This window comes from Heterodontus francisci, chromosome 27, assembly GCF_036365525.1.
Source record: "Heterodontus francisci isolate sHetFra1 chromosome 27, sHetFra1.hap1, whole genome shotgun sequence".
In the NCBI taxonomy this organism is placed as follows: domain Eukaryota; kingdom Metazoa; phylum Chordata; class Chondrichthyes; order Heterodontiformes; family Heterodontidae; genus Heterodontus; species Heterodontus francisci.
Genome location: NC_090397.1, coordinates 73,794,070 through 73,821,624, shown reverse-complemented (window position 1 = coordinate 73,821,624; position 27,555 = coordinate 73,794,070). Strand labels below are relative to the sequence as shown.

Genomic DNA, 27,555 nt, shown 5'->3' with positions numbered 1-27,555 from the left:
TGGGCCAAGTGCTGGCAAAAGGGATTAGGTAGACAGGTCAGGTGTCTTTAATGCATCGGTGCAGACTCGATGGGCCGAAGGGCCTTTTCTGCATTGTATTATTCTGTGATTCTGTGAAAAATACGCCAAATAGCAATTGTATAGCAGCCAGGATTTTCACAGAATCACAGAATCACTACGGTGCAGAAGGAGGCCATTCGGCCCAGCGTGTCTGCACCAGCTCTCCGAATGAGCAATTCACCCTGGGCCATTCCCCTGCCTTCTCCCCACAACCCAGCACATTCTTCCCCTTCAGATAACAGCCTAATTCCCTTTTTAATGCTTCAATTGAACCTGCCTCCACCACACTCTCAGGCAGCGCATTCCAGACCTTAACCACTCGCTGCGTGAAAAAGTTTTTCCTCAGGTCGCTTTTGCTTTTTTTGCCAATCAGTGTAAATCTGTGCCCTCTCATTCTCAATCCTTTCATGAGTGGGAACAGTTTTTCCCTATCTACTCTGTCCAGACCACTCATGATTTTGAATACCTCTATTAAATTTCCTTTCAGCCTTCCCCTCAAGAAAAACAGTCCCAATTTCTCCAATCTATCTTCATAACTGATGTTCCTCATCCCTGGAACCATTCTTGGGAAATTTTTCTGTATTCTCTCCAATGCCTTCGCATCTTTCCTCAAGTGCGGTGCCCAAACCAGTCACAATACTTCAGCTGAGGCCGAACTAGTGTCTTATACAAGTTTAACATAACCTCTTTGCTCTTGTACTCGATGCACCTATTAATAAAGTCCAGGATACTGTATGCTTTATTAACCACTCTCTCAACCTGCCCTGCCACCTTCAATGACCTTTGCCCATATACCCCCGGGTCCATTATTGAGGAGTAAGTTGGACAGCAATTTCCGGAGTCTACACATGCGCAGTTCAAAGCGGAAATCTGTAAGTTTCTGTCTGAATTACCCTGCTCCTCTGCGACGTGCTACACCATTACCTCACCAATAGATTTGGCATAGAAACACATGCAACAGCATGACATTGAGGTACTTAACCACTAGTTACCACTAAACAAGCCAGAAGGAGTTAGTGCAGTGCATTCAGGAGAAAGTGAATTTTTAATGGCTTAATAAGTGATAATTGCTGCCTCATACAGAATCCACTGTATCCAAATTGGTTACACACATTAATTTTTCAAAAGAGCTTTCTTTGACCTTTCCTTTGAAATTTTAGTTTAATCATCAGGAACTGAGTGTTTCAGACAGATGCATTATAATATCTATCTATCTATATATATATATATATATATATATGTGTGTAAGGTGAGCAAACTATGTTAGTGCCAACACACATGTCATCGGCAGTGCGGTCTGTACTGTTTTCTTCTGAATTGCGGAGCAGGCAAGCAGCGATTAATGTCTCCCAGTTGCATCTTTGTCCATCCTAGTCAGTTACTCACTCACCCTAAACAAATCAGTTCAACATAATATTCCTTAAATTCTGGAATCTAACCAGTGTAAATATCAGATTTGTAATTCTTTAAACTATTCTAAACTATCCTATTAACCTCTGACGTGTAGTGTGGGAGCTTGTGTCAGGCAGAGCAGAAATGAGGAAGGAGATTTGCTGTAATAGAGAAATACATTTCTGTAACATTTCTACCACATAAAAACAGCCTTTTATAGCAATAAAAACACCCTACTCAACAGTTAGTAAGTCACTTAAGTACTTAAAACTATAACAAATTAATAAAAAGTGCAGATACATTTATAACCTCAATACTCTCTTCTGAACTGTCCAAACTTTGTCAACCATGAAAAATCTCCAGTTTAAAGAAAGCCCAGTGCTTGTATCCAGTCTGATGGTATAAAACTCAGCACTTGTTAACCACGTGGGACTATTATTAAGGTGCTACTAATCTGAAATAGAAAACTGTAGCCAAGAACATAAATTGTGCCTGACAGGACGCGTGTCACATATTTATGTGGTCGGGAGCCATGTCTAAAGGGAAAACTCTTTGTCACCCAATAACCAGCCAGTAATCTGACAGCCTGCTTGGAATAAAGGCAGTACAGAGGACTGGGATGAATGAGCCAAAACTACTGCCAGAAAACTAAGCACAAGTAATAGGCTGCCTTTGGTTGCAAAAGTGCTAGACAGCAGGGAGAGCAATCCCTCTTAACTCAGATGTCAGGATAGAATGGAACATAGGAGCGGGAGTAGGCCATTCTGCCCATTGGGCCTGCTCCACCATTCAATACAATCATGGCTGATCATCCACTTCAATGCCTTTTTCCCACACCATCCTCATATCCCTTCATATCATTGCTATTTAGAAATCTGTCAATCTCTGCTTTAAACATGCTCAATGACTGAGCTTCCACAACCCTCTGGGGTAGAGAATTCCAAAGATCCACAACCCTCTGAGTAAAGAAATTTCTCCTTATCTCTGTCCTCAGTGGCTTCCCCCTTATTTTGAAATGTTGTCCCCGGTTCCGGATTCCCCAACCAGGGGAAACATCTTAGCTGCATCTACCCTGTCAATCCCTTTTAATATTTTGTAGGTTTCAATGAGATCACCTCTCATTCTCCGAAACTCTAGAGAATACAGGCCCAGTTTCCCCAATCTTTCTTTATAGGACAATCCCACCATCCTGGGAACAAGTCTGGTGAACCTTCGATGCACTCCCTCGATGGCAATAATATCCTTCCTAAGGTAAGGGGACCAAAACTGCACACACTACTTCAGGTGTGGTCTAACCAAGGCTCTATACAATTGAAGCAAGACTTCACTACTCCTGTACTCAAATCCTCTTGTGATACAGGTTAACATACCATGAGCTTTCTCAGTTGCTTGCTGAATCTGCATGTTAGCTTTCAGTGACTTATTGACAAGGGCACCCAGGTCCCTTTGTACATCTACACTTTCTAATCTCTTACCATTTAAGAAATACTCTGCACATCTGTTCCTCCTACCAAAATGGATAACCTCACATTTTTCCACATTATATTCCATCTGCCACGTTCTTGCCCACTCACTGAGTCTGTCCAAATCCCCTTGAAGCCGCTTTGCATCTTCCTCACAACACACATTCCCACCTAGTTTTGTGTCATCTGCGAACTTGGAAATATTACAATTGGTCCCCACATCCAAATCATTTATATATATTGTGAACAGCTGAGGCCCAAGCACTGATCCCTGCGGTACCCCACGAGTCACTGCCAATGCAAGAATGACCCATTTATTCCTAATCTCTGTTTTCTGCCTGTAACCAATCCTTAATCCATGTCAGTATATTACCTATCCCCTGTGCTTTAATTTTGCTAACCAAGCTCCTGTGGAGGACTTTATCAAAAGCCTTCTGAAAATCCAAGTATACCACATCCACCGACTCCCCTTTATCAATTCTGTTAGTAACATCCTCCTCTAACCAAAACAAAAAGGACTCTAGTGTGTTGATAAGGTAAGCTTTTTATTTAAAAAGTTCAGTCCGTCGGATTGCCAAGCGAACAAGTTTTGACTTTTTTTTTCGTTTGGTTTTTCAGTAGATTTATTGGGAATCTAGAATAGTGGGAATGGAGGTAAAGGCAGTTGTATGTTCCTCCTGCAGAATGTGGGAGGTAGGGGTCGCCAAGAGTGTCCCTGCTGACTGCATCTGCGGGAAGTGCACCCAACTCCAGCTCCTCGCAGACCGCGTTAGGGAACTGGAGCTGGAGCTGGATGAACTTCGGATCATTCGGGAGGCGGAGGGGATTATTGACAGGAGTTATAGGGAGGCAGTCACACCTCAGGTAAAAGAAGTAGGTAGATGGGTTACCGTCAGGGGAAGGAAAGGGAACCAGCAGGCAGAGCAGGGATCCCCTGTGGCCGTTTCCCTCAACAACAGGTATACCGTTTTGGATACTGTTGGGGGGGACGACTTACCAGGGGTAAGCAATGGGGTGCAGGTCTCTGGCACAGAGTCTGTCCCTGTTGCTCAGAAGGGAAAAGGGAAGAGGAGCAGAGCATTAGTCATTGGGGACTCCATAGTTAGGGGAACAGATAGGAGGTTCTGTGGGAACGAGAGAGACTCACGGTTGGTGTGTTGCCTCCCAGGTGCCAGGGTACGTGATGTCTCCGATCGTGTTTTTGGGATCCTTAAGGGGGAGGGGGAGCACCCCCAAGTCGTGGTCCACATAGGCACCAATGACATAGGTAGGAAGAGAGATGGGGATTTAAGGCAGAAATTCAGGGAGCTAGGGTGGAAGCTTAGAGCGAGAACAACCAGAGTTGTTATCTCTGGGTTGTTGCCTGTGCCACGTGCTAGCGAAGAGAGGAATAGGGAGAGAGAGGAGTTGAACACGTGGCTGCAGGGATGGTGTAGGAGGGAGGGTTTTGGTTTCCTGGATAATTGGGGCTCTTTCTGGGGTAGGTGGGACCTCTACAAACAAGATGGTCTTCACCTGAACCAGAGGGGTACCAATATCCTGGGGGGGAGATTTGTTAGTGCTCTTCGGGGGGGTTTAAACTAAATCAGCAGGGGAATGGGAACCTAAATTGTAGTTCCAGTGTACAGGCTGTTGAGAGTAGTGAGGTAGGGGATAAGGTTACAGGGACGCAAGAGGGCACTGGCAAGCAAGAACTTGGTTTAAAGTGTGTCTACTTCAACGCCAGGAGCATCCGGAATAAGGTGGGTGAGCTTGCAGCATGGGTTGGTACCTGGGATCCTGATGTTGTGGCCATTTCGGAGACATGGGTAGAGCAGGGGCAGGAATGGATGTTGCAGGTTCCGGGATTTAGATGTTTCAGAAAGAACAGAGAAGAGGGTAAAAGAGGGGGGGGTGTGGCATTGTTAATCAAGGAAAGTATTACAGCGGCAGAAAGGACGTTTGAGGACTCGTCTACTGAGGTAGTATGGGCCGAGGTTAGAAACAGGAGAGGAGAGGTCACCCTGTTGGGAGTTTTCTATAGACCTCCGAATAGTTCCAGAGATGTAGAGGAAAGGATAGCGAAGATGATTCTCGACAGGAGCGAGAGTAACAGGGTAGTGGTTATGGGGGACTTTAACTTTCCAAATATTGACTGGAAATACTATAGTTCGAGTACTTTAGATGGGTCTGTTTTTGTCCAGTGTGTGCAGGAGGGTTTTCTGACACAGTATGTGGACAGGCCAACCAGGGGCGATGCCACATTGGATTTGGTACTGGGTAATGAACCCGGCCAGGTGTTCGATTTAGATGTAGGTGAGCACTTTGGCGATAGTGATCACAATTCGGTTAGGTTTACCTTAGCGATGGGCAGGGACAGGTATATACCGCAGGGCAAGAATTATAGCTGGGGGAAAGGAAATTATGACGCGATTAGGCAAGATTTAGGATGTGTAGGATGGGGAAGGAAACTGCAGGGGATGGGCACAAACGAAATGTGGAGCTTATTCAAGGAGCAGCTAATGCGTGTCCTTGATAAGTATGTACCTGTCAGGCAGGGCGGAAGTTGTCGAGCGAGGGAGCCGTGGTTTACTCAAGAAGTTGAAGCGCTTGTCAAGAGGAAGAGGGCGGCTTATGTTAGGATGAGACGTGAAGGCTCAGTTAGGGCGCTTGAGAGTTACAAGCTAGCCAGGAAGGATCTAAAGGGAGGGCTAAGAAGAGCAAGGAGAGGACACGAGAAGTCATTGGCGGATAGGATCAAAGAAAACCCTAAGGCTTTCTATAGGTATATCAGGAATAAACGAATGATAAGAGTTAGAACAGGGCCAATCAAGGATAGTAGTGGAAAGTTGTGTGCGGAATCAGAGGAGATAGGGGAAGCGTTAAATGAATATTTTTCGTCAGTATTTACAGTAGAGAAAGAAAATGTTGTCGAGGAGAATACTGAGATACAGACTACTAGGCTAGATGGGATTGAGGTTCACAAGGAGGAGGTGTTAGCAATTTTGGAAAGAGTGAAAATAGATAAGTCCCCTGGGCCAGATGGGATTTATCCTAGGATTCTCTGGGAAGCCAGGGAGGAGATTGCAGAGCCGTTGTTGTTGATCTTTAAGTCGTCATTGTCGACAGGAGTAGTGCCGGAGGACTGGAGGATAGCAAATGTTGTCCCCTTGTTCAAGAAGGGGAGTAGAGACAGCCCTGGTAATTATAGACCTGTGAGCCTTACTTCGGTTGTGGGTAAAATGTTGGAAAAGGTTATAAGAGACAGGATTTATAATCATCTTGAAAAGAATAAGTTCATTTGCGATAGTCAGCACGGTTTTGTGAAAGGTAGGTCGTGCCTCACAAACCTTATTGAGTTTTTCGAGAAGGTGACCAAACAGGTGGATGAGGGTAAAGCCGTGGATGTGGTGTATATGGATTTCAGTAAGGCGTTTGATAAGGTTCCCCACGGTAGGCTATTGCAGAAAATACGGAAGTATGGGGTTGAAGGTGATTTAGAGCTTTGGATCAGAAATTGGCTAGCTGAAAGAAGACAGAGGGTGGTGGTTGATGGCAAATGTTCATCCTGGAGTTTAGTTACTAGTGGTGTACCGCAAGGTTCTGTTTTGGGGCCACTGCTGTTTGTCATTTTTATAAACGACCTGGATGAGGGTGTAGAAGGGTGGGTTAGTAAATTTGCGGATGACACGAAGGTCGGTGGAGTTGTGGATAGTGTCGAAGGGTGTTGTAGGGTACAGAGGGACATAGATAGGCTGCAGAGCTGGGCTGAGAGATGGCAAATGGAGTTTAATGCGGAGAAGTGTGAGGTGATTCACTTTGGAAGGAGTAACAGCAATGCAGAGTACTGGGCTAATGGGAAGATTCTTGGTAGTGTAGATGAGCAGAGAGATCTTGGTATCCAGGTACATAAATCCCTGAAAGTTGCTACCCAGGTTAATAGGGCTGTTAAGAAGGCATATGGTGTGTTAGCCTTTATTAGTAGGGGGATCGAGTTTCAGAGCCACGGGGTCATGATGCAGCTGTACAAAACTCTGGTGAGGCCGCACCTGGAGTATTGCGTGCAGTTCTGGTCACCGCATTATAGGAAGGATGTCGAAGCTTTGGAAAGGGTGCAGAGGAGATTTACTAGGATGTTGCCTGGTATGGAAGGAAGGTCTTACGAGGAAAGGCTGAGGGACTTGGGGTTGTTTTCGTTAGAGAGAAGGAGGAGGAGAGGTGACTTAATAGAGACATACAAGATAATCAGAGGGTTAGATAGGGTGGATAGTGAGAGTCTTTTTCCTCGGATGAGGATGGCAAACACGAGGGGACATAGCTTTAAGTTGAGGGGTGAAAGATATAGGACAGATGTCAGAGGTAGTTTCTTTACGCAGAGAGTAGTCGGGGCGTGGAACGCCCTGCCTGCAACAGTAGTAGACTCGCCAACTTTAAGGGCATTTAAGTGGTCATTGGATAGACATATGGATGTAAATGGAATAGTGTAGGTCAGATGATCGGCGCAACTTCGAGGGCCGAAGGGCCTGTACTGCGCTGTAATATTCTAATTCTAATTCTAATTCTAATAACTCCCACAGTGAAGTCTTGCTTCAATTGTATAGAACCTTGGTTAGACCACACCTGAAGTAGTGTGTGCAGTTTTGGTCCCCTTACCTTAGGAAGGATATTATTGCCATTGAGGGAGTGCAACAAAGGTTCACCAGACTTGTTCCCGGGATGGTGGGACTGTCCTATAAAGAAAGATTGGGGAAACACGATTGGGCCTTTGCCCAATCAGATCATTATTATCCAAGTGTCCATTTATCACATCCTTTAGAATAGATTCTAGCATTTTCCCTACTACTGATGTAAGGCTAACAGGTCTGTAGTTCCCTGTTTTCTCTCTCCCTCCCTTCTTAAATAGTGGGGTGACATTTGCTGCCTTCCAATCTGCAGGAACCATTCCAGAATCTAGAGAATTTTGGAAGATGATCACCAATGCATCCACTATCTCCACAATTACCTCTTTCAACACTCTGGGATGCAGAATATCAGGTACTTGGGACTTATCAACCTTCAGCCTTATTAATTTCTCCAATACAACCTTCTTACTAATACTAATTTCCCTCAATTCCTCATTCCCCCGAATCCCTTGGATCTCTAATTCTGGGAGATTTCTTGTATCTTCCTCAGTGAAGACAGACACAAAGTAATCATTCAGCTACTCTGCCATTTCTCTATTCCTGATTATAAATTCTCCTGACTCTGCCTGTAATGGACCCACATTTGTCTTAGCCATACGTTTTCTTTTTATCTACCTGCACAAGCTTTAACAGTCCATTATGTTTTTGCTAGTTTACATTCATATTCTATTCTCCCTTTCTTTATCAGTTTCTGTGTTCTCCTTTGCTGTATTCTAAAATCCTCCCAATCCTCAGGATTACTACTATTTCTGGCAACTTTATAGGCCTTTTCTTTTAATCTTATACAATCTTTAACTTCCTTTGTTAGCCACGGTTGACTGCCTTTACTTTTGGGTTTTTTGTGCCTTGAAGGAATGTATAGTTGCTGTAAACTATGTAATAATTCTTTGAAGACTATCCATTGCCTATGTACTGTAAAACCTTTTAATGTATTTTCCCAATCCACCTCAGCCAATTTGTCCCTCATACCTTCATAATTTACTTTGTTCAAATTTAACACCCTGGCTTCAGACTAAACTATCTCACTTTCAGACATAATGTAAAATTCTATCATATTATGGTCACTCATCCCAAAAGGGTCTTTTACAACCAGATTATTAATTAGCCCTTTCTCATTACATAATACTAGATCTAACATAACCCGTTCTCTAGTCAGTTCCTCAACATACTGTTCTAGAAAGCTATCCCTAATACACTCCAGAAACTCGTCCTCCACAGCATTAATGCTTATTAGGTTTACCCAGTCTTTATGCAGATTGAAGTCACCCATGATTACTGTATTATCCAAGCTACATGCTTCTTTAACTTCTTGATTAATACCATGGCAAGCACAAAAAGGCAATGTGGCTGCAGTCTATGGCTCTCAGGACCCTGAAGCCTTGTGCCTCCTTATCCTGCTTCACTCTGTCCGATGGGAAAGTGATGTACGTGTTTGTCCTGCTTTAGAATGCTTCAGTGACTTTCTGGATGTAGCAGTACACAGCGCTGCAGCATGGAAGGAGCCCATTGCGTAAATGCGAAGAGCCGCAGTGCCTCTGACAGCCACAGGCAGTGCAGTACATGTCCTGGATTGAAGTTCCAGTGCTTGTTGGCAGTCCCCTTGGTGAAGTAAAGGCTTCTGACATATTGCTCCTCAGTGAAGTTGAGGTAGGAAAAGTGTTCCCTGAAAAGATTCTGTGGGAACCCTTTGCCTCCCAGCTGCTCCTGCCTTATTCACTGCTCCCCCTTATCCTCTAGCCCAAAGGCAGGTTTACCAGACTGCCTATGACTGGAATAAAACTGTTTTGAAGGCAGACAAAAGCAGTCCAGCTACAACAAAAAAAAACTTGTCAGCTGAAATTCAGTGCTAGAAGGTGAAAAATAGGCCAAAAAAAATTCCAACATATTAATCGGCAGCTGAAAAAGGCACAGCAGCAATTAATGTGTAGAGTGGATGAGCCTTTAAATAGCATTGCTGAAGGGTTTGTGTTGCCGAGCGAGTTTATCTCATGGGGAGTCTGGCGCTGAGTGGACCCATTTTACAAAAGATACAATAACAAGCATAGGAAATTTAATTAAGTATTAGAATGAGGTTTTTAATACTTCCACCACTCGTCATAGATACTTCTGGAGCAACCCGATCCAATATGACACATGGCACACCTCCAGTTCAGAATGAGCATAGATGCCAATGCTGTAAAAGGGGTACAGCATGATTCAATTTCTAGGTCAGAAGTTTTAAATACATTTGTTTTGTATATAGTTTATAGTATAGATTTTATGCAAGTCTTGTCCATAACTTTGTTACCTCTAGATTTCGCTATTCCAACACATTCCTGGCTGGTCTCCCACGTTCTACTCTCCATAAACTTGGATTCATCCAAAGCTCTACTGCCCGTGTCTTAAACTGCACCAAATCCCATTTGCCCATCACCTCTCGTTGACCTTCATTGGTTCCTGGTCCAGCAACATCTCAATTTTAAAATTTCATCCTTGTTTTCAAATCCCTCAGAGCCTCACCCCTCCCTATCTCTGTAATTTTCTCCAGCCCCACAACCCTCAGAGGTATCTGCACTCATATAATTCTGACCTCTTGAGCATCCCCAATTTTAATTGTTCCACCATTGGTGCCCGTGCCTTCAGTTCCCTAGGCCCTAAGCTCTGTATTCCCTCAATATCTCGCTTTCCTCTTTTGTTATGACTGAGGCGGGAGGAATGCACTCTTTATTCTAGTCCCACTTCTCCACAGGCCACAACATATATTTACATTTTCCCACTTACCAATACAGTCAATCATGTACTCTATTTTTCCCAGAATAAAACACACTAACCATGTTTCTTTAATAGAAACAAAAATATCAGTTTATTATAAAACAAGTCTTAACCAGTAATGAAGTAAAGCATAAACACACTGATTGAAATTTTAAAGTCCCCTTTTTACCTTAACCTCTCACGCTCACATACACACACACGCATACATACAGTGGTTAAACGGAAAAGTAAAAGGGATTTTGGTTCAGAGCTCTGTTACAGACAGAAAAAAACACTTGGGTTGCATATTTGCTCATTCCTGAAGAAAACAGCAGATGAGATATTTTATGTTCCAAAACTGGCACACAGTCTAACTTCCAAGTACACGTAGACAGGCCACTGAGATCTTTTAGAACAGTTCTTATCAGGCAGCGTCGAGAATTAATTTAGCAGGCTTTCTTTAAAGACAGGAGACAAGATGAATTGACACAGTGGACTTCTCAGAGTCTTTTAGAGGTGCTGGAAAGCGAGCTGGGTTGAGGTCTTCTCTCCTTCCTTGACACTTCTTCAGCAGCGGCTAACTTGATCTCATTCCAGAAGGTAAAACATTGACTCTACAAAAGCTTGAGTGTTTTTCTGCTCTCACAGCTATGTTCTGCTGCTTCCTGGCTTGTTCTATCAAGGGACGTGCGACTGACTTCTCTGCCCACCTCTTCCCCTGTTACCAGGGTTTCTGTTCTAGTTTTAACTTGAGTCATGTGACAACCAGTAAACATTGTTGCCAAACCAGTTCTTTCAGTGCCCTCTTGGAAAAAAAATTGGTCCAACATTTATTTAGTTTGGCTATGAATTCCTCAAAAAAATCTTCAAAAAAAAAAATCACTTCCATAACACCTTTAAGGTGCTCCTTAAAACTGATCTCTTTGACCAAGCTTTTGGCCATCTGCCCTAATATCAACTAATGTGACTTGGTGGCAAATGTGCTTTCTAATGCTCCTGTGAAGTGCTTTCGGACATTTTATTATGATAAAGGCACTATATAAATGCAAGTTGTTATGTATTCATTAATATGCACTAATGTATATGCCAGTTAAAGTACACTGAAACACATTGGGGGTGCGGGGGGGTGGGGGGTGGGGGGGGGAAGGATTGTCCTTTAGAAATACAATTAAAAGCACCTTAGGACATGCAATAGACCATCAAATATTATGTGGACTAGTAGAATTGTTACCTCAAGAAACTATTGACATGTTTGAAAATGTGATCCTGTGACCTCTGTTTTCCAAATGTTTTAAGGAGAAGTTGGAGTTATGAATAAATGAATCCCCACAGTGGAAAGACTGTCTGTGTATCTCCAGTGAGCTTGCATTACTTTACCTCTCGGTAATCCTCATTGATGTGATCCAAGCTGAGCGAATACACAAGGTCTCTGCCTCCCACAAATAGACGATCCTGATACTCATCCAACAGCAATGTTCGCAGGTCGAGGAATCCACGAGGCCCATGGAAAACCCTGGTCCTGTTCAGTTCCCACAACTCTGGAAAAAAAAGGAAAAGACTGAAAATAAGTTATGGAAATTTAGGCAAACATGAAAATAGTTGCTTTGGCGCAGTGTCACCATGCTGGAAGGTTTTGGGTTTGCGTCCCAATGCAAGGACTGGCACACATAATCTCGGCGAACACCTCAATGCAATGGAGTAAGTATCGCATTGTCAGGGGTGCAGAGTTTCAGATGTTAAATTGAGCTTCTGGGGAGGGGGTGACAGATGTAAAAGATTGAAAAACTGCATAAACAGCAGTTCATGAAATGGCCAAACATTTACATGAATTGACCTTGCATATTTACAAAGCTATCAGAAAGGAGCCAGGCTATCTGGAAGTGAACCAACAGAACAATCAGCTTAGAAGAGTGTGAATGGCCCATTACCTGAACTACTCACAGACATTCAGACATAATAGCCAGAATGTCACCCCACACCTCCCCCAAAGGATTGGGCTGGTGATGGGGGCATGGGGTTGTAACATTGAGTGGGAGGCAGGGGAGATGCCGTTCCCGATGCCTTCCCGCCCCTGCCCGCCCACCCTAGGTCAATCAATGCCCTTAAGTGGCCAAATAACTGGTATTTTACTCTCGGCAGCGGCACCTTAGGGCCCACAGAAGGCCGCTGCTTGTGGGCTGGGAGGGAGCGCTCCTGATTGGGCACCCTGTGCCCCACAGAGGGCTGCCACCTAAAGCCCCAACCACCCCCACTACACTCCAGGACTCCCCCACCCAACTGACGGTCCATGCCTTATCAGGACCCGGCCGATTGTACCCAGCAAGGCCCCAAAACTTTAGACAAGGGACCTGGAATGAGGATTTCCCAGCTTTCTCTGACCATATTTGGTAACTGGCTAGATTGTGGTAGCAAGCTAACCCTTTGTGTTAGAAAGTGACTGCTTCTTCAGAACGAGTCAGAGTCATATGAATGGGTAACAGTGAGAAGAGAACTTGTGATCCTTCTCTCTCTCTGCAGCCATTCTGCAAGGACGTGCCCTGCCTGTATCTGACCAGCCAAACACATAAACCAAACAGCTGCTGATTTCAGAGGAAAAGACAGAGATCGTCTATCAAGCCTATAAATCAGCTTTGCACAGAATCCAGGAAAAATCACCAAACACAGTCTCAAACCATTCAATGAATCAACCTTTAGGATTCATATACGATTGACTTTCTTTTGGACGCTCTTAAACAAATTAACTTACCCTCCCTCCGAGTAACCTATTTCTGTGTGTGTGTGTGAATCTCTTTCAGTGCAGCAGCTTTTTCGGGAGCAGCGTGTGAGCGAGTGAGCAGCTGGGAAAGTCCGTTTGAAAGTAAATTTAATTTCCTTTTGTTTTTCGGCGGAGGCCAGGGGGCTGCTGGGTAAGTAAAACACTATATATTTGGGCGGTTTAAAATAACTTTCCTTTCAGTGCAGCAGCTTTTTCGGGAGCAGCGTGTGAGCGAGTGAGCAGCTGGGAAAGTCCGTTTGAAAGTAAATTTAATTTCCTTTTGTTTTTCGGCGGAGGCCAGGGGGCTGCTGGGTAAGTAAAACACTATATATTTGGGCGGTTTAAAACAACTTTCCTTTCAGTGCAGCAGCTTTTTCGGGAGCAGCGTGTGAGCGAGTGAGCAGCTGGGAAAGTCCGTTTGAAAGTAAATTTAATTAACTTTTGTTTTTCGGCGGAGGCCAGGGGGCTGCTGGGTAAGTAAAACACTATATATTTGGGCGGTTTAAAATAACTTTCCTTTCAGTGCAGCAGCTTTTTCGGGAGCAGCGTGTGAGCGAGTGAGCAGCTGGGAAAGTCCGTTTGAAAGTAAATTTAATTTCCTTTTGTTTTTCGGCGGAGGCCAGGGGGCTGCTGGGTAAGTAAAACACTATATATTTGGGCAGTTTAAAATAACTTTCCTTTCAGTGCAGCAGCTTTTTCGGGAGCAGCGTGTGAGCGAGTGAGCAGCTGGGAAAGTCCGTTTGAAAGTAAATTTAATTTCCTTTTGTTTTTCGGCGGAGGCCAGGGGGCTGCTGGGTAAGTAAAACACTATATATTTGGGCGGTTTAAAATAACTTTCCTTTCAGTGCAGCAGCTTTTTCGGGAGCAGCGTGTGAGCGAGTGAGCAGCTGGGAAAGTCCGTTTGAAAGTAAATTTAATTTCCTTTTGTTTTTCGGCGGAGGCCAGGGGGCTGCTGGGTAAGTAAAACACTATATATTTGGGCGGTTTAAAATAACTTTCCTTTCAGTGCAGCAGCTTTTTCGGGAGCAGCGTGTGAGCGAGTGAGCAGCTGGGAAAGTCCGTTTGAAAGTAAATTTAATTTCCTTTTGTTTTTCGGCAGAGGCCAGGGGGCTGCTGGGTATGTAAAACACTATATATTTGGGCGGTTTAAAATAACTTTCCTTTCAGTGCAGCAGCTTTTTCGGGAGCAGCGTGTGAGCGAGTGAGCAGCTGGGAAAGTCCGTTTGAAAGTAAATTTAATTTCCTTTTGTTTTTCGGCGGAGGCCAGGGGGCTGCTGGGTAAGTAAAACACTATATATTTGGGCGGTTTAAAATAACTTTCCTTTCAGTGCAGCAGCTTTTTCGGGAGCAGCGTGTGAGCGAGTGAGCAGCTGGGAAAGTCCGTTTGAAAGTAAATTTAATTTCCTTTTGTTTTTCGGCGGAGGCCAGGGGGCTGCTGGGTATGTAAAACACTATATATTTGGGCGGTTTAAAATAACTTTCCTTTCAGTGCAGCAGCTTTTTCGGGAGCAGCGTGTGAGCGAGTGAGCAGCTGGGAAAGTCCGTTTGAAAGTAAATTTAATTTCCTTTTGTTTTTCGGCGGAGGCCAGGGGGCTGCTGGGTAAGTAAAACACTATATATTTGGGCGGTTTAAAATAACTTTCCTTTCAGTGCAGCAGCTTTTTCGGGAGCAGCGTGTGAGCGAGTGAGCAGCTGGGAAAGTCCGTTTGAAAGTAAATTTAATTTCCTTTTGTTTTTCGGCAGAGGCCAGGGGGCTGCTGGGTATGTAAAACACTATATATTTGGGCGGTTTAAAATAACTTTCCTTTCAGTGCAGCAGCTTTTTCGGGAGCAGCGTGTGAGCGAGTGAGCAGCTGGGAAAGTCCGTTTGAAAGTAAATTTAATTTCCTTTTGTTTTTCGGCGGAGGCCAGGGGGCTGCTGGGTAAGTAAAACACTATATATTTGGGCGGTTTAAAATAACTTTCCTTTCAGTGCAGCAGCTTTTTCGGGAGCAGCGTGTGAGCGAGTGAGCAGCTGGGAAAGTCCGTTTGAAAGTAAATTTAATTTCCTTTTGTTTTTCGGCGGAGGCCAGGGGGCTGCTGGGTATGTAAAACACTATATATTTGGGCGGTTTAAAATAACTTTCCTTTCAGTGCAGCAGCTTTTTCGGGAGCTGCGTGTGAGCGAGTGAGCAGCTGGGAAAGTCCGTTTGAAAGTAAATTTAATTTCCTTTTGTTTTTCGGCGGAGGCCAGGGGGCTGCTGGGTATGTAAAACACTATATATTTGGGCGGTTTAAAATAACTTTCCTTTCAGTGTAGCAGCTTTTTCGGGAGCAGCGTGTGAGCGAGTGAGCAGCTGGGAAAGTCCGTTTGAAAGTAAATTTAATTTCCTTTTGTTTTTCGGCGGAGGCCAGGGGGCTGCTGGGTATGTAAAACACTATATATTTGGGCGGTTTAAAATAACTTTCCTTTCAGTGCAGCAGCTTTTTCGGGAGCAGCGTGTGAGCGAGTGAGCAGCTGGGAAAGTCCGTTTGAAAGTAAATTTAATTTCCTTTTGTTTTTCGGCGGAGGCCAGGGGGCTGCTGGGTATGTAAAACACTATATATTTGGGCGGTTTAAAATAACTTTCCTTTCAGTGTAGCAGCTTTTTCGGGAGCAGCGTGTGAGCGAGTGAGCAGCTGGGAAAGTCCGTTTGAAAGTAAATTTAATTTCCTTTTGTTTTTCGGCGGAGGCCAGGGGGCTGCTGGGTATGTAAAACACTATATATTTGGGCGGTTTAAAATAACTTTCCTTTCAGTGTAGCAGCTTTTTCGGGAGCAGCGTGTGAGCGAGTGAGCAGCTGGGAAAGTCCGTTTGAAAGTAAATTTAATTTCCTTTTGTTTTTCGGCGGAGGCCAGGGGGCTGCTGGGTAAGTAAAACACTATATATTTGGGCGGTTTCTGAACCCGAGACACCACACTTGTAGTGTCTCCCACCCGCCCTCCTCCTCTAACCAAAAAAAAAGGACTCGGTGGGGTGTTTATAAGGTAAGGCTTTTTCGATTTCTCTGGTTTTATTGTGATTGGTAAAAACTTTTCGTTCCTTTTTCATTTAACTAAGTTTAAACTTAAGATTAAAAATGGCAGGAGATCTCAGACCCGTATCATGCTCCTCTTGCTCAATGTGGGAGCTCAGGGACATGGCTGATGACCCTGCCTCCTTCACGTGCAGGAAGTGTGTCCAGCTGCAGCTCTTGTTAGACCGCATGACGGCTCTCGAGCTGCGGATGGACTCACTTTGGAGCATGCGCGATGCTGAGGAGGTCGTGGATAGCACGTTTAGTGAATTGGTCACACCGCAGATTAGGATTGCTGAGGGAGAAAGGGAATGGGTGACCAAAAGGCAGAGAAAGAGCAGGAAGGCAGCGCAGGAGTCCCCTGCGGTCATCTCCCTCCAAAACAAGTATACCGTTTTGGATACTGTTGAGGGAGATGGCTCACCAGGGGAAGGCAGCAGTAGCCAGGTCCATGGCACCGTGGCTGGCTCTGCTGTTCCGAAGGGCGGGAAAAAGAGTGGAAGGGCTATAGTCGTAGGGGATTCAATTGTAAGGGGAGTAGATAGGCGGTTCTGTGGTCGAAAACTAGGCTCCCGAATGGTATGTTGCCTCCCAGGTGCACGGGTCAGGGACGTCTCAGATCGGCTGCAGAACATTCTAAAGGGGGAGGGTGAACAGCCAGTTGTCATTGTGCACATAGGCACTAATGATATAGGTAAAAAACGGGATGAGGTCCTACATGCAGAGTTTAGGGAGTTAGGAGCCAAGTTAAAAAGTAGGACCTCAAAGGTAGTAATCTCAGGATTACTACCAGTGCCACGTGATAGTCAGAGTAAAAATGAAAGAATAGTCAGGATGAATGCGTGGCTTGAGAGATGCTGCAGGAAGGAGGGGTTCAGATTTTTGGGACATTGGGACCGGTTCTGGGGGAGGTGGGACTATTACAAATTGGACGGTCTACACCTGGGCCGGACTGGAACCAATGTCCTTGGAGGTGCTTTTGCTAACGCTGTTGGGGAGGGTTTAAACTAATGTGGCAGGGGGATGGGAACCAATTGAGGTCAGGTGACAGTAAGGAGGTAGTAACAAAAGCCTGTAAGGAACTAGATAATGAAGTCAGTGTGACTAAGGGGAAGAGCAGGCAGGGAGCAGATGATGAATATAAAGGGACTGGTGGTCTGAGGTGCATTTGTTTTAATGCAAGAAGTGTAGTAGGTAAGGCAGATGAACTTAGGGCTTGGATTAGTACCTGGGAGTATGATGTTATTGCTATTACTGAGACTTGGTTGAGGGAAGGGCATGATTGGCAACTAAATATCCCAGGATATCGATGCTTCAGGCGGGATAGAGAGGGAGGTAAAAGGGGTGGAGGAGTTGCATTACTGGTCAAAGAGGATATCTCAGCTGTGCTGAAGGAGGGCACTATGGAGGACTCGAGCAGTGAGGCAATATGGACAGAACTCAGAAATAGGAAGGGTGCGGTAACAATGTTGGGGCTGTACTACAGGCCTCCCAACAGCGAGCGTGACATAGAGGTACAAATATGTAAACAGATTATGGAAAGATGTAGGAGCAACAGGGTGGTGGTGATAGGAGATTTTAATTTTCCCAACATTGACTGGGATTCGCTTAGTGTTAGAGGTCCAGATGGAGCAGAATTTGTAAGGAGCATCCAGGAGGGTTTTCTAGAGCAGTATGTAAATAGTCCAACTCGGGAAGGGGCCATACTGGACCTGGTGTTGGGGAATGAGCCCGGCCAGGTTGTTGAAGTTTCAGTAGGGGACTACTTTGGGAATAGTGATCACAATTCCGTAAGCTTTAAAATACTCATGGACAAAGACGAGAGTGGTCCAAAAGGGAGAGTGCTAAATTGGGGGAAGGCCAACTACACCAAAATTCGGCAGGAGCTGGGAAATGTAGATTGGGAGCAGCTATTTGAAGGTAAATCCACATGTGATATGTGGGAGGCTTTTAAAGAGAGGTTGATTAGCGTGCAGGAGAGACATGTTCCTGTGAAAATGAGGGATAGAAATGGCAAGATTAGGGAACCATGGATGACAGGTGAAATTGTGAGACTAGCTAAGAGGAAAAAGGAAGCATACATAAGGTCTAGGCGGCTGATGAAAGACGAAGCTTTGAAAGAATATCGGGAATGTAGGACCAATCTGAAACGAGGAATTAAGAGGGCTAAAAGGGGTCATGAAATATCTTTAGCAAACAGGGTTAAGGAAAATCCCAAAGCCTTTTATTCATATATAAGGAGAAAGAGGGTAACTAGAGAAAGGATTGGCCCACTAAAGGACAAAGGAGGAATGTTATGCTTGGACTCAGAGAAAATGGGTGAGATTCTAAACGAGTACTTTGCATCGGTATTCACCGAGGAGAGGGACATGACGGATGTTGAGGTTAGGAACAGATGTTTGATTACTCTAGGTCAAGTTGGCATAAGGAGGGAGGAAGTGTTGGGTATTCTAAAGGGCATTAAGGTGGACAAGTCCCCAGGTCCGGATGGGATCTATCCCAGGTTACTGAGGGAAGCGAGAGAGGAAATAGCTGGGGCCTTAACAGATATCTTTGCAGCATCCTTAAACACGGGTGAGGTCCCGGAGGACTGGAGAATTGCTAATGTTGTCCCCTTGTTTAAGAAGGGTAGCAGGGATAATCCAGGTAATTATAGACCGGTGAGCCTGACGTCAGTGGTAGGGAAGCTGCTGGAGAAGATACTGAGGGATAGGATCTATTTCCATTTGGAAGAAAATGGGCTCATCAGTGATAGGCAACATGGTTTTGTGCAGGGAAGGTCATGTCTTACCAACTTAATAGAATTCTTTGAGGAAGTGACAAAGTTGATTGATGAGGGAAGGGCTGTCGATGTCATATACATGGACTTCAGTAAGGCGTTTGATAAGGTTCCCCATGGCAGGCTGATGGAGAAAGTGAAGGCGCTTGGGGTCCAAGGTGTACTAGCTAGATGGATAAAGAACTGGCTGGGCAACAGGAGACAGAGAGTAGCAGTAGAAGGGAGTTTCTCAAAATGGAGACGTGTGACCAGTGGTGTTCCACAGGGATCCGTGCTGGGACCACTGTTGTTTGTGATATACATAAATGATTTGGAGGAAAGTATAGGTGGACTGATTAGCAAATTTGCAGACGACACTAAGATTGGTGGAGTAGCAGATAGTGAAGGGGACTGTCAGAGAATACAGCAGAATATAGATAGATTGGAGAGTTGGGCAGAGAAATGGCAGATGGAGTTCAATCAGGGCAAATGCGAGGTGATGCATTTTGGAAGATCCAATTCAAGAGTGAACTATACAGTAAATGGAAAAGTCCTGGGGAAAATTGATGTCCAGAGAGATTTGGGTGTTCAGGTCCACTGTTCCCTGAAGGTGGCAACGCAGGTAAATAGAGTGGTCAAGAAGGCATACGGCATGCTTTCCTTCATCGGACGGGGCATTGAGTACAAGAGTTGGCAGGTCATGTTACAGTTGTATAGGACTTTGGTTCGGCCACATTTGGAATACTGCGTACAGTTCTGGTCGCCACATTATCAAAAGGATGTGGATGCTTTGGAGAGGGTGCAGAGGAGGTTCACCAGGATGTTGCCTGGTATGGAGGGCGCTAGCTATGAAGAGAGGTTGAGCAGATTAGGATTATTTTCATTAGAAAGACGGAGGTTGAGGGGGGACCTGATTGAGGTGTACAAAATCATGAGAGGTATAGACAGGGTGGATAGCAAGAGGCTTTTTCCCAGAGTGGGGGTTTCAATTACTAGAGGACACGAGTTCAAAGTGAAAGGGGAAAAGTTTAGGGGGGATATGCGTGGAAAGTTCTTTACGCAGAGGGTGGTGGGCACCTGGAACGCATTGCCAGCGGAGGTGGTAGATGCGGGCACGATGGATTCTTTTAAGATGTATCTAGACAGATACATGAATGGGCAGGAAGAAAAGAGATACAGAACCTTAGAAAATAGGCGACATGTTTAGAGAGAGGATCTGGATCGGCGCAGGCTTGGAGGGCCGAAGGGCCTGTTCCTGTGCTGTAATTATCTTTGTTCTTTGTTCTTTGTTCTTGGCTGCATGTGTGACTGTGAGTTGGAGCGTTTTTTATTATTTTTATTTATTGGGTATTGACAACAATAAACTCTATTTCCTTTTCCTGTAAAAACTTACAAGAAAACCTGTCTGTGTCTGTCTTTTACAGTTAGACACTCACTAAATTGACAAGTAAATTCTTTTTAAAACACCAGCTGTGGTCATTGAGAGGAGGAAAGAGAGGGGAACCATTTTCCCACTTCACACCTGGCCATAACAAGAGTTTTTAACAATGTTTTGGTCAACATTCATCCTTCAGCCATTACCAGCAAAACAGATTTCCAGGTAATTTATCTCATTTTCTGCTTGTGGAAACTTGCTGTGTGTATATTGTTACCGTTCACAGTGATTGCACATAAAAGTAACTCATAGCTGTGAACAGTTATAGTTTCCTAAGAACATTAAAGTACAAATCCTTCTTTCTGAAGAAATGAATCTATTATTTCTATGTTCTCTTGATAAGGAAATGAGAAAGCAGTCAGTTATCATTAAACTGTTACTGATATTCAAAGAAATGCTGGATATGCTATAACGCCATTATATACAGCAAAAGAAATCATGACGTCATTGATGATCAAAATAAGTGGGGAAAAATGACACTATTCACAAGATAGATATAACAGAGGATAGCCATTCACCCCCTCTCTCAGCCTATCCATGCAGAAAGAACTGATAGATGCTATGATGGGGGGACCAACTTTCTGAAATAAAGTCATGATATTCTTTCCTGACATCAGTTTTGCCTTTTGCTTGGCAAATGTAGCAAGCAAATTTCAAATGACAAGGCTCCACAGACAATGACAAGATAAATGGCCGAGAAACTGGATGTGATCCTGGTTCAGAGTACCATGCACATGCCTAATGTAGCACTGACAAATCAAAGTTATTGTAATTAACTTAGAAAATCTGTTTCAGAAGGTCTTAAAACTTCACCAATTTCGCCAGACTTGGAGCACATGTGTGAGGAAAAGCTTTTGGTGGATTTGATGTTAGGAATTGGTTTTCTGTCTCTTTGCCAAGGCCTGACAAGAATTGAGCTGAACCAGTGGGTGTTTTTATTTTTTTATTATTTCGAGATACAGCACTGAAACAGGCCCTTCGGCCCACCAAGTCTGTGCCGACCAACAATCATCCATTTATACTAATCCTACATTAATTAAGGGGCGGCACAGTGGCGCAGTGGTTAGCACCGCAGCCTCACAGCTCCAGTGACCTGGCTTCAATTCTGGGTACTGCCTGTGTGGAGTTTGCAAGTTCTCCCTGTGTCTGCGTGGGTTTCCTCCGGGTGCTCCGGTTTCCTCCCACATGCCAAAGACTTGCAGGTTGATAGGTAAATTGGCCATTATAAATTGCCCCTAGTATAGGTAGGTGGTAGGGAAATACAGGGACAAGTGGGGATGTGGTAGGAATATGGAATTAGTGTAGGATTGGTATAAATGGGTGGTTGATGGTCGGCACAGACTCGGTGGGCTGAAGGGCCTGTTTCAGTGCTGTATCTCTAAACTAAACTAATCCCATATTCCCTACTACATCCACACCATTCTCCTACCATCTACCTACACTAGGGGCAATTTGGCCATTGTAATTTACCTATCAACCTGCAAGTCTTTGGCTGTGGGAGGAAACTGGAGCACCCGGCAAAACCCACGCGGTCACAGGGAGAACTTGCAAAATTTGCACAGACAGTACCCAGAACTGAACCCAGGTCGCTGGAGCTATGAGACTGCGGTGCTAACCACTGCTCCACTGTACCGCCCAAAGTTAGGGGAAGGATGTTCCATTTATCCCCAGAACAGTCAGTTTCTCATTATACCTCTGTCCAATAAAATAGACTTTTAGGGTAGAATTTTTAATTCCCATTCGGAGGTGGGACCGCAGGCCGCAAGGTCCGAAAATTGGCATCGGAAAACAGTATGCAGGTTGCCGGCATATTCCTGCCTGCAGGCCATTTTCATTCTCGGTTACCCGCCTGCAAGTGCTGGGTAGCCTATGAGGACAATTAAATGGCCTAGAAAGGCCACTCAGCAGAAGTCAAATGGAATTTTGCAGTCAGCTTGCGGACCCACCACTGAGGTAGGAACGTTGCCAGCGGTTGGAAGCGGCCACCTGGCGACAGACTGGCATGGAGGGGCAGGGCAAATGCTCCATCCTGCTCACCAGCACCTGCCATAGCCATTGGACCATGCTGTGCCACTGGCCATCGGGTAGAGGGGTATGCTGTGCCACTGGCCATCGGTTAGAGGAGTATGCTGTGCCACTGGCCATCGGTTAGAGGGGTATGCCGTGCCACTGGCCATCGGTTAGAGGGGTATGCTGTGCCACTGGCCATCGGGTAGAGGGGTTGCCTGGCAGCAGTGGCCTTTTTAAATTGAAAATTTCCTATCTTTGCTTCGAGGGCATCTCCATCATGAGTCTCTCTCTCTCTCTCTCTTACATACATCCGCAGCTTTTTTTTTTATTTGTTCGTGTGACGTGGGCGTCGCTGGCTAGGCCAGCATTTATTGTCCATCCCTAACTGCCCTTGAACTGAGTGTCTTGCTGGGCCATTTCAGAGGGCATTTAAGAGTCAACCACATTGCTGTGGGTCTGGAGTCACATGTAGGACAGACCAGGTAAGGATGGCTGATTTCCTTCCCTAAAGGACATTATTGAATCAGATGGGTTTTTTATGACAATCGACAATGGTTTAGACTAGCTTTTTAATTCCAGATTTATTAATTGAATTCAAATTTTACCATCTGCTGTGATGGGATTCAAACCCATGTTCCCCAGAGGATTTGAGTACAGGAGTAGTGAAGTCTTGCTTCAATTGTATAGAACCTTGGTTAAACTGCACTTGGAGTGCTGTGTGCAGTTTTGGTTCCCTTACCTTAGGAAGGATATTATTGCCATAGAGGGAGTGCAATGAAGGTTCATCAGACTTGTTCCCAAGATGGTGGGACTGTCCTATGAAGAGAGATTGGGGAAACTGGGACTGTATTCTCTAGAGATTCAGAAAAGGAGGTGATCTCATTGAAGCCTACAAAATACTTAAAGGGATAGACAGGGTAGATGCAGGTAAGATGTTTCCCCTGGTTGAGGAGTCTTGAACCAGGGGACATGATTTCAAAATAAGGGGGAAGCCACTTGGACTGAGATGAGGGGAAATTTATTTACTCAGAGGGTTGTGAATCTTTGGAATTCTCTACCCCAGAGGGCTGTGGAAGCTCAGTCATTGAGTATGTTTAATGCAGAGATGGACAGATTTCTAAATACCAATGACATAAAGGGATATGGGAAAAGTGTGGGAAAAAGGTATTGAAGTTATTATTATTATTATTCATTATTTCCCATGCAAATATATTTATCTGAATACATTTACATAAATTATGTAAGAATTATTATCTTGTTTATATGTTTTATAATATTTTATACTTATTCATGGCCTGACAGATACCAACAAGAATAATACGTGTAACCAAGTTAACAAAGAATTAAACTGCTTCAATACATGTGGCTGCTTTGTTTATTCTCTTTAGAGAGAATCATCAAAGACAGGTGATATATCAATCTCTATACAAAGACCACTGCAAGATGGTAAACCTTATTATTGATTCCAGTGGAGACTGCTTCATAGAATTATTAAATGAGGCAATCATTTTTCAAAAGGCTGAAATTTTCTATGTTTATTTTATTGAAACATGTAAGGTCAAGGGACAAGAGTCGAGTGTCTCCAAAAACTATTACTCATGTCACTTAGTCATTTATTGTAGGCTATATAATAAAAAGCCATAAATACTACTGCTAGTGTTAGCGTCCTATTATTACTTGTATTACTGCTACTAACAGAACAATCATATCAGGACAAAAGCAAAATACTGCAGATGCTGGAAATCTCAAAATGCAAACAGAAATGCTGGAAATACTCAGCAGATCAGGCAGCATCTATGGAGAGAAGAACAGATTTAATGGCCAGAATTTTATGTTTGCAACAGGGGTCTCATCGTCCGGAAAATGCAACGCCGAAGTCCCCGCTTCGCCCCTTCTCCGCAAGTCCCCGCTTCGCCCCTTCTCCGCAAGTCCCCGCTTCGCCCCTTCTCCGCAAGTCCCCGCTTCGCCCCTTCTCCGCAAGTCCCCGCTTCGCCCCTTCTCCGCAAGTCCCCGCTTCGCCCCTTCTCCGCAAGTCCCCGCTTCGCCCCTTCTCCGCAAGTCCCCGCTTCGCCCCTTCTCCGCAAGTCCCCGCTTCGCCCCTTCTCCGCAAGGCCCCACGTCGCCCCTTCTCCGCATGGCCCCACGTCGCCCCTTCTCCGCATGGCCCCACGTCGCCCCTTCCCCGGAAGGTCCCATGATACCTCATCTCTGGAAGGCCCACTGAATCCAGTGCCAATCAGGCACTTAAGTGGACAGCGATGGGCCTTCTACAGGATCAAAGACCCCATTGCCAGAAGTCCTGCCCTTGGAGAACTGCAGGCCAATCAGAGGCTGACCACTGAGCTGCGCCACCACAGAGGCAGCGGCTGCTGTTGGAGCAGAACCTACCCGAGGCCCAGGAGCAGCGCTGGACCCAGGCCACAGGTAGGTCAGGGTGGGAGGGGTCTTACTGGGTGGGAGTCGTAGGGGAGGTGGGTCGTTAGCAAGGGCAGGGGTGTGGCTCTTAGCGGGCCCTCACTTCCTGATGTCAGGTCCCTCGCTCAGGCACTAAGTGCCTTTTAACAGGGAACCCCTCCCACCCGCAGAGCTGGGAACCAACCATGGTTTTTCATGCCATGCTTCCCGTGCGGTGACAGGGTCCGCTCACCACACGGCTGATTGCAGCGGTGGTGGGATGAGGCCCTAAATTCGGATTAATTGTCAAGTTAAGGGTCTTAATTGGCAGGGGGGGGTGGGAAGGCCATTCATAAGCCTTCCCGTCCTGGACTAAATTTTGGCAGAAGCGGGATGGTGGTGGAAACCCTCCCCACCACCATCACGTTCGATGTTATGCTCTCCCCGCCTCCAAACCCATCACGAGGGAGAGTATAAAATCCCCCCCCCAACATTTCATGTCAATGACCTTTCAGCAGAAACTGTTTCTTACACCACAGTGCTGCCTAACCTGCTGAGTATTTCCAGTATTTCCTGTTTTTATTAAAGAGATATTGTATTATCATTCAGTTTAACACAAACTGGGATAGTATTAGTGAATCAGCTTCTGTCTTGTGACTGTTTGTTTAGGCTCCCTAAACTCTGTAACGCACTCCATACAAAGTCACTATTAACATATGGTGACCTCAGTTCTAGTTCATTGAATTTATTTTTCAAAAAAGAGCATTTATTCATTCATGAGATGTGGGCATCACTGGCTAGGCCAGCATTTATTGCCCATCCCTAATTTCCCTTGAGAAGGCGTTGGTGAGCTGCCTTCCTGAACCACTGCAGTTCATGTGGGGTTGGTACACCCACAGGATTTTGACCCAGTGACAGTGAAGGAATGGCGATATAGTTCCAAGTCAGGATGGTGTGTGACTTCGAGGGGAACTTGCAAATGCTGGTGTTCCCATGTGCTAGCTGCCCTTGTCCTTCTAGGTGGTAGAGGTCGTGGGTTTGGAGGGTGCTGTCGAAGAGGCGTGGTGAGTTGCTGCAGTGCATCTTGTAGACGGTACACACTGCTGCCACTGTGAAGCATCTCCAGCTGATTCACATCAAACTGGTTGATGTACTGCACAGTACATGTTTCTCATATCCATTGTTTGGAACATGATAAACCCAGCTTTGTACTTGGTTATTTAAAATGATAAGTTAATACTCCAGCCAGCAAGACGATAAGAACACAGCGATGTTCAGTTGCATTAGCAATTTGATTTATGTTAACTTCAAGCTCTTACACAGTTAGATGGAATGTGCCATAGTGACTGTTAGTCTCGTCTACCAAGGGTTTACTTCAGGAAGAGTCCTGAGTCATAGATGTCAATAGATAAGGGAATAACTAATAGGAGAAAAGGATTGTTAGAATAAATTCTGACACTACAGTAATGAAACCTTAAGCCTGCCTCCAGTCACTTTCCTAAAGGCTACCCTGTATAATCTGAGGGATAAGATTTTTTTTTAAACTTACTGTGAATGATCTGGAAGTTCTCTTTCTAAATTTATACAATAGAAATCCCACAAGATTTTTAATTTTACATTAATAATACCTGTATTTATACAGCATCTCATCACATTAAAATAGAGTTGATTCTTGGCGTGGTTGTTCCTGGTGAGGAGAGGTCCTGATCGGAAATCATGGGTTCAGAAACTTTGATTTAATTTAAATGGATATAAAATCGTGCTGTGTAGGGCAGTGATTAACTGGAAGCATTGTCTTCATTTGTCCCATCCTGTACTTTACTGAGTGTAATGACTTGTGGCACTGCTAGCAAATACACCTGAGCCTAAAAAGTCCCTCAGAGACAGAGTCAATGAGAAAAAGCTGCTGAAAGCCCCCCGCACCCCCCCCCCCATAAAAAAGTCTACATTTTTCCAAATCTAATATATTTGAAATTTGTCTGGATCCCAGTCCATATGCAAAACACCAAGATATTTGGACTCATTCCCTGATTGGACAATGCTTCCAGTTAATTACTGTCCCACACAACATGATTTTACATCCATTTAAATTAAATCAGAGTTTCTGAACCCATGATTTCCCATCAGGACCTCTCCTCACCAGGAACAACCACACCAAGAATCAACTCTATTTTAATGTGATGAGGTGCTGTATAAATACAAGTATTATTAATGTAAAATTAAAAATCTTATGGGACTTCTATTGTCTTTCATAAATTTAATAACAAAGCATTTCCAGATCATTCACAGTAGATTAAAAAAAACAAAATTTTATCCTCATCATAATTGTTTCCTTCAGATAAACAAATACATAATAAGAGTTGGGCTGTGTAAGCTCTGCACAGTTATTAAAGGACAGGGTAAAATAAATAAAGCACATTTTATAGTTAAAATGACATCAGATTGTTATTCAAAAAAGTCAACTTCTTAACTATAGAGTTAGCAAGTAAAGGATAAATATTAAATGCTTTATCACTAATTTCATCATTACAAATCTAGATTTATGTGTGAGAAAGATAACAGAGATATTAACCCATTTACAATAAACAGGTTAATGTCTTTGTGAACAAACATTTAACTAATTCATATAATACCTTAACAATCACAAACAGTAAAATTTCTAGCCTTAAACTGGCAATAGTTAGATATGAATATTGACAGTAACTCGGAATTAAAGCGAAGCACAGGTTCCAGAGCAGTTATGATATCACCTTTCACAGTGCTACCTCTTCACGATCTCAATGCTAGCTCCAGGAAATCTAAAAATATATGTTATAGAGCCATGTTCAATACAAATCTTATATTACCACATATCAGTTTTCA

The 27,555-nt window shown here is 44.4% G+C and overlaps 1 protein-coding gene across 1 annotated transcript in view; it reads right to left on the bottom strand.

Annotated features, from left to right (window-relative positions):
* Positions 1–27,555, bottom strand: part of LOC137384912 (semaphorin-3E-like) — a 405,916-nt gene that overhangs the window by 235,609 nt on the left and 142,752 nt on the right. The window contains exon 2 of the mRNA XM_068059620.1: positions 11,684–11,844. Within this exon, the coding sequence (XP_067915721.1) occupies positions 11,684–11,844 (161 nt within the window). The remainder of the gene's footprint in view (positions 1–11,683; positions 11,845–27,555) is intronic.